The sequence below is a fragment of the Sceloporus occidentalis genome, unplaced genomic scaffold, assembly GCF_023333645.1.
Source record: "Sceloporus occidentalis isolate IW3139 unplaced genomic scaffold, rSceOcc1.0.p SCAF_1, whole genome shotgun sequence".
Classification (NCBI taxonomy): Eukaryota; Metazoa; Chordata; class Lepidosauria; order Squamata; family Phrynosomatidae; genus Sceloporus; species Sceloporus occidentalis.
In genome coordinates, this window is record NW_028316981.1 from 135,190,756 (window position 1) to 135,205,419 (window position 14,664).

Consider the following 14,664-nt stretch of genomic DNA (forward strand, 5'->3'; position numbering starts at 1 on the left):
AGAGACATTACAAAATAGATACAGTGGAAAAGGCAAAAATATTCTACAACAAATGGTTCAAGGAAGACAAGAAACTGGATAAGGATTTAGAGGCTGAAAGAAGAAGAGAAGAACAGGAGCAAATCCAAAAGCAAAAGGAAAAAGAAGAGAAAGAAAAGGAAAAGAAGGAAGAAAAGAAAGACGGAGAGAAAAGATGGAACGGAGGAAGAAGACCTCCCCGCAGGAGCAACAGGGGGAGTGGATCTGGAATGGGAAGAGGAACTGAGGATTCTAAGAGAAAACTCAGAAATCACAATTGAAGAAAGGAAAGAGTGGGAAGAAGTGAAGGAGTAAGAAGGAGTAAGAAGTCCGAAAATAAGGAGCAAGAAGAAAAGAACAATAACAAGGAGAAAGTCAAACAGTAACGAAAATGAAGTTCCTCTCATGGAATATAAAAGGAATGAACTCAAGTTATAAAAGGAAAAAGATATTTCATGAGCTGGAAAAACAGAAATGGGATATTTGCAGCATCCAAGAGACGAGAATAAAGAAAAAAAAATGGAAAATATCTAAGAAATCCAAAATTGGGGGAGGTGATTATATCAGCAGGCACAAGGAAAAGAAACGGCATAGCAATATATATTAAAAATAAGATTCCGGTGAAAGAAGTGCTAAATGATGAGGAAGGCAGATATGTAGGAATCGAAGTGATGGTGAATGGAAAGCAGACATTGATAGTAGGAATATACGGTTCAACCGGAAAGAAAACAAAATTTTATAAAAACTTGTTAAAGATAATAGTAAATTTGAAATATGAATACTATATATTCATGGGAGATTGGAATGGGGTAGTTAATCCAAAATTAGATAGAATGTCAAACAAAAAGATAGCAGAGAGTCAAGGGAAGTTACCAGAAAAATTCTTTGATATGTTAGATATACTATCCCTATCGGATCCCTGGAGAATCAAAAATAAGGATCTTAGACACCATACCTTTTTCTCAATTCCGCACAGCTCTGCGTCAAGAATAGATATGTTCTTTATATCAACAGAGATGATGAGAGAAGTGAAAGAGGTTAAAATAAAGATAAATAAGAATTCAGACCACAACCAAATTTGGTTAGAATTAGAACAAAGAGAAAAAGACTATAATTGGAGATTGGATAATACATTACTAAAAAATAAAGAGTTAATAAAAAAGGTAAAAGAACAAATGAAATATTTTTTTTTTTTTAGAAAACACTGAAAAGGACACCAGTATGAAAACCATACGGGACACACATAAGGCAGTAATTAGAGGAATTTTAATAAAGAAAAAAAGTGAGAGAGATAGGAGAAATAAAGAAGAGGTTAAAAAAAAATTCAGAGGAGATACAAGGTATAGAAAAAAAGATAATAGAGGAGCCAGGAAATGAGAAATTGAGGAAAAAAATAAAAACCCTTAAGAAACAATTAGAGGTAAGTATGGTAGATGAGGTAAGGAAAAAAATGAAATTTATAAAACAAAGGCAATTTGAACAAGGAAATAAAGTAGGTAAATTCTTGGCTTATAAAGTTAAAAAAAATGAAAGAGTCTAGACAAATTGTTGAGATATTTGGGGACCAGGGGATTACAACAGAACAAACAAAAATAAGAGATATATTTTATGCATATTATAAAGAGTTATATGGAGAAAGGGAGTATGGCCAAGGGAAATTTAGAAAACTAGAAAATTATATAGAGAAAATAGAGAAAATTGAAATAGAAGAAGGAATAAAGAAAACTATAAATCAAGGGATCACAAAAAAAGAGATTAGTGAACCGATAAAAAAGGGAAAAAAGGTAAAGCACCTGGCCCTGATGGGTTTACTTTATAATACTATAAGATTTTTGAAGAGGAACTGTTAGAACCAATGGAAAGAGTTTTTAATAAAATATTGGTAGAGGGAGTACCAAGCACGTGGAAAGAGGCTAATATAACCTTGATCCCTAAAGAAGGGAAAGATCAGAGATATCCTCAAAATTACAGGCCTATCTTGCTTCTTAATGTAGATTACAAAATATTTACAATCATAATGGCAGAAAGAATTTAAAAAATTCTAAAGGATTGGATAAAAGAGGACCAATGTGGTTTTCTACCAAACAGACAGGCAAAGCAAAATATAAGGATAATAATAAATTTGATAGAGTATTATGAAAAAAAACCAGGTAAGGAAGCAGCTATGCTATTTTTAGATGCAGAAAAGGCCTTCAATAATTTGAATTGGGTTTTTATGACAAAAATATTTTAAAAATTGGATTTTGGGATTAATTTGCAGTCATGGATAGGAGAGATATATAAAGAACAAAAAGCAAAAATTATAATAAACAATGTTAAAACAAAATAATTTACAATCAGCAAAGTTACAAGACAAGGATGCCCATTGTCTCCCCTTCTATTTATAATGTGTTTGGAAATATTATGTAACAAAATAAGACAGGAAGGAAGGATACAAGGGGCTAGGATTAAAGGAGAGGAAATAAGAATTCAAGCATTTGCAGATGACGTAATGGTAATAGTAGAAAACCCAATTGAAAATATTAGTAGAATCTTAGAAATAATAAATGAATTTGGTAACTTAGCAGGATTCAAAATTAATAAGGAAAAGTCAGCAATAATCGCATTTAACATTAAGGAAAATAAACAAAAAAAAATACAGGAAAAAGCAGGGATACAAATACAGAAAAAGGTCAAATACTTGGGAATTCAGATTACAAAAAAAATAATTAATTATTTGATAACAATTATAAAGCAAGTTGGCAAGAAATAAAGAAAAATTTAGAAAAATGGTCAAAGTTACAATTATCTCTATTAGGGAGAATAGCGATTGTAAAAATGTGTGTACTGCCTAAAGTCTTATTTCTATTTCAAAACCTACCAATTATAGTAAATAATAAAATATTCAGTGAATGGGAGAAGGAGTTAAGAAAGTTTATTTGGGCAGGAAGGAAAGCGAGAATTAAATGGCAAACGTTAACAGATGCTGAGAGAGGAGGATTAGGAATGCCAGATTTCAAATTGTATTTTTACGCATGCTGTATGGAGTGGATAAGGACATGGATAGAGTTGGAAAATGAAAAAAAACTAAATTTGGAAGGATTCAATCTAAGGTATGGGTGGCATGCGTATATGTGGTTGGATAGGGTAGAATTAAATAAAGAATTCAAAGATCATATTATAAGAAGATCATTATGGAGGGTATGGAGAATCCACAAGGAAAAAATTTATATGTTGTTGGTTATCACCTTTAAAGCCCTAAATGGCTTGGGTCCAAGCTATCTCAGGGACCGCCTCCTCCTGTACAATCCTCCCCGCGCTCTCTGGTCCTCTGGGAAGAACTTACTGCAGCCTCTAAAATCTAGGCTTGCGGCGACCTCCCAGAGGGTGTTCTCAGCTGTCGCCCCCAAACTCTGGAACGACCTGCCGGATGAGATCCATCAGATAACATCATTAGACAGCTTTAAAAAAGCGGTCAAGACGGATCTCTTCCGGCAGGCCTTTCCAGATTAACCATCCCAGCCCAGGTTCCCTGATTCCCTCATTCCTCCCGTTGCCCCATCTTAGTGATGGTTGAGGATCAACAGAGGGATATCAGGGGTTTTAGTTTTTAATTGTTGTTTTTATGCTTTGATATTGTGTTTTTAATATGTTATACTGTTTAATACTGTCTTAAGGGGGGGAGGGATAAAGTGTTTTTAATTGTTGTATTTTATATTTTACTGTTGTCAACTGCCCGGATTGGTTTCCCATAGGGCGGTATACAAATAAATATTATTATTATTATTATTATTATTATTATTGTCAATTACCAGATTGGGCTTCCCCTCATGAAGCACTATTGCAAAGAGGTAAGCTAGAGGGTAAGGCATGGCTAAGGTTTAAAGATTTGTTGAAAAGCGAGGAAGGGAAAATAGTCATGAAAACTAGGGAAAATCTAAAATTGGAGGGCTATAATATATCCTGGTTTCTTTACTATCAATTAAGGGAAAGATATCAAATAGATGTGAACCAATATGGCATAACGAACAAAAAACAGAATTAGATATAGTTTTAGGAGATGGGAAAGGAAAAAAGATAGCAAAATTCTATAAGATTTTTTTAAAATTGGAACTAGAACAAAATCACATAAAACAAGGAATGGTGCAATGGGCGCAAAACATAGGTCATAATATCCAATTAGAAAGCTGGGAAAAAGCATGGGGGAAAGACCTTAAATTTACATTATGTATGGATATTAAAGAAAAATTTTATAAAATGGTACATAGGTGGTATCTTACCCCAAGTAGATTAGCAAAAATATATAAAAAGGACAAAGCGCTGTGCTGGAAGTGTGGAAAAAGTATAGGTAGTTTCTATCATATGTGGTGGACTTGCCCAGTAGTAAAAAAATTCTGGATCAAAATACATAGGATGTTAATGAAAATAACCCAAATGGAATTTCCATTACTTCTGGAAATGTGCCTGTTGAATATAATCGAAAATAAAGAATTAAGAAGGGAAAAGAAGACTTTATTATATTTGATTACAACAGCAAGGATAGTACTAGCAAAGCAGTGGAAAAGTAAAGATGTACCGGATGTGGAAATGTGGCTAAAAAAAAGTTTAGATATATTAGAAATGGATAAATTAACAATGACATTGAATGAGAATGATGAAGAAGAAAATGTTGCTTGGGCAAGGCTGCTGCAAATATACCAATCTGATAAGAGAGAAAAATGATTAGCTAAAATAAATAAGTATATAAATGAATAAGTAGTAAACATAGCAAATTAAAGGTGAAGGGATAAGACTTGGTTTGTTAAAATAAGATAGAAGAGGATGTAGGGTACATATAGTCTTAGTACTTAAGCAGAAGAGTAAGGAGTAATAAGAGATAAAGAGATACTTGATGGACTTTATGAGGAATTCAAAATTATAGCTAAGAGTTCAGCAACACAAAGAACAATAAAGGGGGGAGGGGGAGGGAGAGGAGTTAAGGAACAATGGATGATTATATTGATTGTATTGAACAGGAATGTGTTTGACTTTCTCTTTTTTTATATTTTAAAATTCAATAAAGATTATTTTTTAAAAATGAAGTCAAACTGCAATATTTCTGCAATGCAGATGCCGCCTGAAATACTCATGACACATGCACACCCCAGTATTTGCAAAGCAAGACTTTGCAAATGGATGACCCCTATAAAAGCAGGTTTTAATGTGCATGGGGGAAAGTGCTACCCCATCAAAAGTCCCTCTCTCAACTCAGTTGATCGAAATGTGCTGATGGTTATTATTAATCTTTTAATATCTAATAGCTTTATTATTACTCATATGCTTAGCATGCATCCTGAGGCTTTTAAATGGAAAGGCAAGATAATGATCAGGACAGTGGTTGCAATTTATAACTGTGGTGGTTGTTTTTGTTGTTTAACAGATTTTTAGCCCACTTTTCAAAGTAAAAAAAATGTAGTCATGGATTGCAAATAAATTCAAATGCAAAGCATATAACCAAGCACTAAAACCAATATTCATACATAGAATGTTAAAATAACAAATACTGTATAATAATTAAAATAACAGTAGCAGAGAAAAATAGTGTGAAAAAATGAGTCAAATGTGCATGGAATCAATGTCTTTTTTAAAATTCCTGAAAGTCAATAAAGAGGGATCTACATGCACTTTACAGAGGACAGCATCTCAAAGATATGATGCCACTGCAGAAAAGGTCCTATCCTTGGTATTCCCCAGTCTCACAGCTCTTACTCATGGAATAGAAAACAGCCCTTCCCATCCTACCATTATGGTGCACAATATAGATACTCAATGAATGACACATCCAATAATTGGTGCTGGCTCCCTTATCAGTGGGTAATCTGCTCTGGGTTTTAGAACATCAAGGGAGCTACCCAATATCTTGAGCCTATTTGGAGGGTTCAGCACATTGGATAGCTTATTTTAAAATTAGAGTGCACCCAGAGAAAAATAACTGTTCCACTGCATGGATGGATCTTAATCCAGACCTTGCCTACAGGGCTATAAGCTTGATTATACCATGGCAAGAAAAGAAAATCTTCTCCTCCTTTGACCATGACAATAAAACACACCTCTCCTCTTTCCTATACTATGGAGTTAGGTACAGTCTGCTGCACTCTGTTTCTACATAAGACCCCTTGCCGTTTGGGGAGGTTGGTGAATGAAGTGCTGACAGTGAAATGAAAGATTTAATGCCCTTTCATTCTTCTAGATCTAATGCTGGATGATGTAATAATGGAGAGCTCAGCCAGTGCAGTGCCAGGTACTGGGAAATCCTTGCCGTCTATGTCTCACGTGAATGGCAGTGCTGTGTGACTTAACGGCTGACCACTGGTGCTGTGAGGCATCTTGCTAGACTGTGTCTGGTGGAAGGCCTTTCTTTGCTTACTCCACGTTTCACACATTTTCTTTCTGTACTTTTCTTTTTAACTTGAATCCTCTGTAGGCTTTATGTATCACTGACACATTTACTTTTTCAACATTCTTGTGTTTTTAATCAATGTTTTCTCTATTATCAGGCTTTTTCATTTTCCTTTTATTCCTTTCAGAAAGAGATTGCTGGATAATTCCTGGGTCTTCCATGTTGGAGCTGTAGGATCCTTCCCTTGAGCTGCCTTACTATTTATTCAATTGCAGGCCCACAACTTTTAGTTCTATTTAATTGTCATAGCTGTCCCTTGTTTCTAACTGGTGCTGATAGTATCCACATGCTTCCAAATTCGGTCAAGAGAACTCAGGGGAGGGGATAAATCTTGCCTCTTGACTTGTGCTGGGCTTTGGAAAGAAGCAGAGGTGTTACTGCTTCTCTCCCTCTGTTTTAAGCCCAGTGAGGGTGACCCAACCTTTCCCCAAAGTCCTCTGAATTTCCAAGAGAGAAAGTCTTGTGTATTGCACCCAGTCCAGCACAGAGGCCTCTCCCAATTTCAGTGGTAAGTGTTAAAAATGGGAAGGAGGTTATTTGACAATTATGCTTGGCAATTGTGAGAGCTACATATAAAGCCATGTTTGGATACTATGCTTATGTGGTTTTTCTGGGCCAGTGGTCTGTAATATACAATATGAGCTCAAGAGTGCTTCCCTAGTGTGACCTAGTTTAAATTCCACCTACTGTGAGAGATGAAACATCACAGAAATGGTTGAACTTCATTGAATTCAACAGTGCATCATTAAACTGTTAATTAAATTGAAGGGATGCAGTGGCTTAATGGTTAAGATGCCAGTTCCAACAAATGGAAGATTGGAAGCAGACCAAATGCTTCATGATTGGGTGAGCTCCTGTCATTAGTCCCAGCTTCTGCCAACCTAGCAGTTCAAAAACATACAAAGTAGGTAAATAGGTGTCACTTCGATGGAAGATAACAGCATTCGGTGCAGTCACGCTGGCCACATGACCACTGGAGTTGTCTTTGGACAACACTGGCTCTTTGGCTTAGTAGATGAGCACCGCCCCCTACAGTTGGTTACAACTAGACATTCATGGCAAGGGAATACTTTTACCTTACATTAAACTGTGGAATGTGCTACCGCAAAAAATAGTGATATGATGGCTGCCAGTTTGGACACTTTTTATAAGGGGCTTATAAAAATCCTTGGAGGATTAAGCTGTCAATAGATATAAGTCAAGATGGCAAAATACCACCTCCACTATGCCTCTGTATATGTTATTACTATCAAGTCATATTTGTGGGCTTCCCAGGGGTAGAGGAATTCTAGACTGGCTTGGCTTCTGTGCTGATCCGGCAGGGTTCCTCTTGTATTAATTTGCTCTCCCTCAAATTACATCAGGGCAACTGATTGCCTTATTCTAATATTGTATGTAGTTTGGGCGTACATTATATTTTAACACATCATTTTGCCTAGGGTGAATTTGTTTTACCTTGCTGCCATCAATCCCCATATTATTCCAGAGGCTGTCAGTAGCATGGAGAAAAGGTGGGACATAGAAGCAATTACTAGGCTATACTAAAGTGGGTTAACAAAGGCCACATCTTTTATGTGTTACAGCTCACTAAATTTGATGTAGAACAGGGCAAAGGATCTGTTAAACACACCTCCTGACTGCTGACTGGTTAATGATGAATGGTTCCAACCATTTCTGCCTGTGTGCTGGGATACCGGAGTGGCAAAATGACTGCTCCCATCAAAGCACTGACCAATTTTAGAGGTCCATCCTGTAACCTGGGTGAATAAACAGCCTTTCAGATCTCAAACTGGGCTAGCACCAGTAAGCAGTAATTCAGAATCTTTTAACTGGATCCTCCAGGGGAATCCTCTAGTGTGGAAACACACTCCAGCATTCTCCCACTATCGGAAATGCCTCATGTATGTGCAATAAAATACATGACAAATATATAGTACAATGCAGTTTAACAACAGCACAGAATGCAAAAAATCCACCAGTCATTAATACAGGTAAAATTCCTCCCCAGCCCCCTTAACTGGCAGCTAGCCTCTGTCCAAGTGAACAGCACTAAAGCCAAGTAGGGGGTGGGCTGGGACTCCTGAAGTTGCTGGCTAGGCCCAAGTTTGTTCCTTAGCTATAGCGTGAGAAGGTTTTCTCCACAATTTAGTCTCTGGGATCTACAGCCAGAAGCAGCCGGTGTAGCCAATTGACACATAGGATGGAGACAGCTGCCTACCAGTTGTACCTTGAAAAAGAATTCCCCCCCCCCCCATTTCCCATACAAGCTTAATAAACAAGGTTTCCCAGTGAATAGAATTCCAAGGGATTACTGCCAGAGTACTTTCACAGGTAACTAATAAAACATTCATAGCCACTTGGTTCTTGCAATCATCTTCCTGAAGTCAAAGACCAGTTGATATAAAATCTATCTATAAACTTCTACTGCTGTAGCTTAAATATTGTCTTCTGCCTTTTAAGTTTGGAGTAGGAGATGTGCAGCCCATGGGTCACATAGGGACCTCCCAGTCCCCTTTCTCAGTCCACAAATTTATTGTGAGAGCTCAAGGACCTTCTCTCCTACTCTTTAATGACAATGCGTGAATAAAGATTACCCAATTACCTGATTGTGCCATGGACTAGATTAGCATGAAGCCGAGTTAAGGTTGTTGTACATTACCAAAATTCCTGAAAAGTGCAAAGTTAGTTTGAGATGCAACTGTAAGAATATGACTACAGTGCTACCTCGGGTTACGAAATTAATTCGTTCCGCGGCTCCGTTCGTAACCCGAAAAATTTCGCAACCCGAAAAGGCTTTCCGTTAGCGCTGGAAAGCCGCTAGCCGCGCTTCGCATTTGAATTTCGCGCCGAAATGAATTTCGTAACCCGAAAAATAGTTCGTAACCGGGAACAGTTTTTTCCAATCTAACTTTTTCGTATCCCGGAAATTTCGTAACGCGATCAATTCGTATCCCGGGGTACCACTGTACTTTGTTATGTTTTTAAAAAATATATTATAGAAGCATAAATCACTAGGAAATTTTTAACACATAAACACATGGCTAAATATAACCCAGCTTGTTGCAATGAATCCTGAATCTCCTCTGTATTATTGTTCTTCAGTTTCATTTCCATGTCTTCACATTCATACTTGCTGTATGGGCTGTCCTGTTCCATCTCTTGGATGAGGGCCTAGAGGAATATCTCCTAGGACTTGCAGTTTCAGTGTGGCTATAATTTTGATGTTCGGTGCACCTTATAGTGTCTCATTCTGCTTGTTTGTTTTGAATGCTTTAGAATTAATCCCGTGTGAGCCATTTTCCTGAACAGGCTCAGAAAGAACTTCATATATTCCTTCTTTTTGTGCATTATTTTCAGACTTGTGCTGTGCGCTTCATTTGTGGTTGTCTCACTGGTACTAGCATTATCAAACATAATGTAATGTTCATCCATGTGAAAGGACAGAGAGAGAGAGAGAGAGATTGTTTGTGAACTTCTTGAGCTTGTGTGATGAGAGGAAAATAATAATGAATAAGTACTCTCTAAAGTTTCTGTAGTCCAGTGAGTAATTCATTTGTGAAAACTCAGGCTGCCTACCTTCTTTTGCATTTTGTAAATCTCATGTGATGGAAAGAAAGTGTGTTATCTATCACTGTTGCCTGTCTATGTTGTTTACTGCTATAGAGAAGAGATTTTATTTTTGGATGTGTAGTCTCTCACAGCTGGAAATCTCTCAATGGGAATAATTTAACCATTTTCCTCTTTTATTTAAAAAAAATGCCATTAGCTAAAAACTAATAAAAGCCACTTGTTTAAATGTCAACATTACTACCATGCACATCACTCTGGATTTAATATTCTCTGGACAGTTTGTAAATCCAGCTGCTTAGTGAGTGCTGAGTCCCTGACCTCTCATCTATTTCATGAGAGCCTGGGGGAGTCATCAGACCTCCACCCGCCTACTCTTTGTGAAACTTCATACAGCACTAGCCATTTCAGATGCCACTCAAAATGATAAGCAAGTGCCAACACTATTAGGCAGCTGGTTACAGCTGCCACACCAGATCACTTCAGAGCATCCTTCTATGAAATCTGAGGGGAAAACCAGGGATGTGTTATTCCACCTTCAGGCTACATCCTGCCTAAACTGTGATTAAAAGGATGCTCTCATTTGGCATGTTTACTCCTTAGGGTTGCCAATCACTATAAGGTCAATATGGTGGTTGTTGTGGGCATTATTGCTCTGACATAATGTGCATCCTGTTAGTCAGTATCTTAAACAATATCCAATATTGATTGTATGCCTTCCTTCCCTTCAGTATTTATAAGATAGATAGATAGATAGATAGATAGATAGATAGATAGATAGATAGATAGATAGAATCATTGATTCATATTAATCTGGCAAAAGCTGGAGCTATCTTAGTTTCTACCAATTCTTTATTACTATAACCACCTGGTAATAGCATCCTTATATAATTGGGTGATGGCAGTGTTGTATGAAGTAGCACTTTGCCATTTATAGCTGAAGTATGTTTATTTGGCTGGGATTTTATCTACAGATCAAATTAGTAGAAGCCTAGGTCAGTGTAAGTTCTCTCTTCCTTTTCTACTTAGCCCTAGCAAAGCAGTTTGATTTACAGCCTGTGTTACCTGCCAGTGTTGTGTTTTTTGTTTTTGGGTTGATTTCTTTGTTTTCTTGCTTTCTTATCGTACCATTTTCTTTCTCTTCTCCCCTTTTTCTCACATAAACACTCTCACAGCTACACACATTATTGACCCTCTCAGTGCCAAGATGTTACCTTAATCTCTCCAATATATCCCTGACTAATTGCAGCATTCCTATTGTTCTTGACCCCAGTGTACTGTAGCAGTATTTGTGGTGTTGTCTGAGTTTGTGTGATGGTTCATCACCCCGGACCTGAACAGATGTCTGTATTTCCCAAGATGTTGGTACCTCTTATATAATTACAAGTGCAAATAATACAGGGGGCACGGACTTCAGGTCTAGATAAGACTTTTAGTTACCAATATTTATAATAAATAATCTGGCTTCTTTACAATACCTGAAAAAAATATTTTTTTTCTTCAAAAATGAATGTTCCCTGCCCACCTAAATGCAATAGCTGTTACTTTAAAGCCCACAGGCAGCATGGTGTTACTATTTGTGGTTCAGTTCAAGGTAAAACCTGTAATTTCCACTAATATGCACGAAAACTAGCATGCCAAGCATGAGAAAGCTAGTAGTTAGCAAGATTTGGAAGCAGGGCTGGCAAAAGTGCCATACTCATAAACTTCTTGGCAGATACCAAAATGTTTATATCAGTGGCATTACTTTATTTGTCACTCTCCAGCCAATTTGAAAATTAGCTGAAGAACAGAAAGTGGTGTGTGTGTGTGTGTGTGTGTTAGACATAGTTATAAATACACGGTGAAGACAGATGTAGAACATTGGAAGTCCTTTTCTTCATTTAGTCCAAAAAGACATTTCTTCTCCCCCCTCTCTTTCTCCAGAATCCAACTTTGGATGTAGATGAGAGAGGGGTCATGTAAGCTTGTAGAAAAAATGTCAATTGGCCAGTGCTTGTGTCACCATCAAGAAACCTGTCTACAACCCTAGGAATTAATGTCTTGAGTTTGATCATATTTCCTTTTTAATATGGCAAACATCAATGCAAAATCAAGTAACCAGAAAAGTGGCTCTAAATAAGATAAACAGGGAGGACAGGAGGATGCTGGCAATCCATTTGGGTCATGTAGTGGGGACCAGATTGATGGTGCTCCAGCATCCAGTTCAATGAAATATATATCTCTCATGCAAATTGTGAAGCTTAGCTCACCCTGCAGAAGAAGAATCTATAGTGGCTTCTGTTGAAACATTACATCTGTCTTCACTCACTGTATACCAAATAGAAAATGAGCAACCCTGCTTATAAGGTTATGCTGCTACATGCTTTATTGCTATGCAGGTAACATTTTACAATCTCTGTGGGGAGAAGAGAATCCTGTTAACGGCCTTTTTTTGTTATTGTATGGAGTTGGGAACTAATCTGCCAGTCATAGCTGAACCCTTGAATTCTAGTGTAATTATTCATAAATAAATCCTCCCAAAGAAGAGGCACAAATGGTGACATTTTTCCTGCTTGAATGTGAATTATGGATAAGCAAAGAACAATAAGGGATCAACAAATTAGAATGGGGCTTCTCTTTGAAATTATAACTTGGTTCATAGCCAAGGCCCCAGTTCATAACTTAATTTTATTCAAACATTTTAGTTAATTTCCTCTTCATATGTTTGCATAATGCTTTTGAGATATCTTAGTTTTATATGGATATTTATGCAGAGTTAAGAGGTCTGATGAAAGTTATGATTCATCTAGCTACCAACCTTTTTGTGTTTGTTGTGTTTAAAATGCTGAATCAATTCAGCATCAAAACTCATTCTTATATGTCTCTCCAATATATTATATCATAGCATTCAAGGTCAGTTTACCTATAGACTGGCTATTGAAATAGCAAGTATCAACATTACTCTCATCCTGAAAAACCTGAATAAATATTGGGGATCACTTGATCAAAGCCCAGAGGAAGGTTCTTAAATGATATATCTTCTCTCTGATTCTCAGACTTTACAGTCTGAAAAGTATTTAAATGTTAACACAACAAATCTTGAAATGCATTGTGCAACCTGTAGCTAAGACCTAGCTTAGACAGCTAACTAACTGGATTTTGCATTTACATATGCCCATCTGAAACACAATGTGGGAAGCACACTGGGTGCTCTCTTACAAAACCTCAGAAACTCATTCACACTGCACAATTATAACACAATGATTCTGTTTTGACTGTCAAGGGTGCATTCTTGGATTTTAAGTTTAGGGAGGCACTAGAGCTCTCTGGCTGAGAATTCTAAGTAACCCATTCCTAGACTACAAATCTAAGATTTGTTAGGATGGAACCATGTCAGATAAAGTGGAATGAGATCAGTATAACCACTTAATGTGAAAGGGGTCTAGATACACAGATGATCAATTCATTTGATTCTTCCATCTCAAAGAATGGAAAAACAGTGGACAAACTGAAGTTTCAGGTGAATAGATCTTTGCAAGAAGAGCCTGAGCCACACATTATGCATGGTTGGAAGGGAAGGGTACCTGCTTGCTCCCACACCATACAAAAGGACTGGCCAGCTAATTATGTGTCTGGCTAGAATATCAGAATCTTGAAAATCTGACAAGCAAATTGTTTATACATGCCTTGAAAAAATGCCATCTCTTGAAAATTAGTTTTTGCTCAAGATCATGGATTCCAGTATGTCATCCTATCCAAATTTCTATTCATAGGGAGCCATGAAATCCTACACTTGTTAACGGCAGCTAAATACCACACCATTCAATTCTCTTGGCTCAGTAATTTTCATAACCAGTTGATCATCTAATTACAGGCATAATATTATACTCTGACATCTTTAAAACAGTCTTTTCCATTTTATGCTACATTATAATGCCTATTTGGAAATTGCCCTGAATTATAGACTCAGACATGGCATTTCTTCTTTAGAGATTAGGTGTGTTAATGAGTTTATCTGCTGGAACATTCAGAGTCTAAAGAGTAAGTGTCATCCCTGATGCATCCAAACACAGAAAACTAGCATGATACCTGCACTTGGGCAATCACATACAAATGGAAGGCCATTTATTCCCTGACTGAGCAATGACCCATATTTTTTCATAAATTGTTTTCATACCACTGACAGCTTAAAGTGCTTCAAGCTGTCCCCTGTCCCAGCCCAGATTTCATGTCTACTAATATATTTTATTCTGTTTATTTATCAAATGTAGTTTTAACCTGCCTTTCAATTCATCGAAAAATATCAGAGTAGCGGTGTATAGGTCATCCTTTCTGAGTTTCCATATTTTTCCTTCAGAATCTACATTGCTCACCCCTGGATTCTGCCTGGATTGGAACATGTTACCTTTTTATGCCCTTGCAGTCTCATATATATGTGTGTGCATGCTACAGTCTTATTTTTGCAGTACAGCACCTGCTTTACATGCAAACGTTTCCAGGTTAGACAAGCATTTTACAATAACTGTCCAACAGAACGTGGGCACTAACCCTTGGACACACAAATGTTCTTTCATGTACACACCCACCCTCAAAATGTTATGAGAAGCCTATAACAATGATTGTCCCTGTTATGGGAATTTGTAGACCACCCCCAATTTGTCTGTTCCCTATATCCCCTA

General features: G+C 37.0%; 1 protein-coding gene across 11 annotated transcripts in view; it reads left to right on the forward strand.

Moving 5' to 3' along the window:
• Nucleotides 1–14,664, forward strand: part of CACNA1G (calcium voltage-gated channel subunit alpha1 G) — a 270,365-nt gene that overhangs the window by 193,101 nt on the left and 62,600 nt on the right. For 8 of the 11 annotated variants that reach the window (XM_089537162.1, XM_089537177.1, XM_089537228.1 and 5 more), the window contains one exon: nt 6,227–6,277. The exons of the other annotated variants lie outside the window; for them this stretch is intronic. In XM_089537162.1, coding sequence (XP_089393288.1) covers nt 6,227–6,277 — 51 coding nt within the window. The remainder of the gene's footprint in view (nt 1–6,226; nt 6,278–14,664) is intronic. 11 annotated transcript variants of the gene reach the window in all.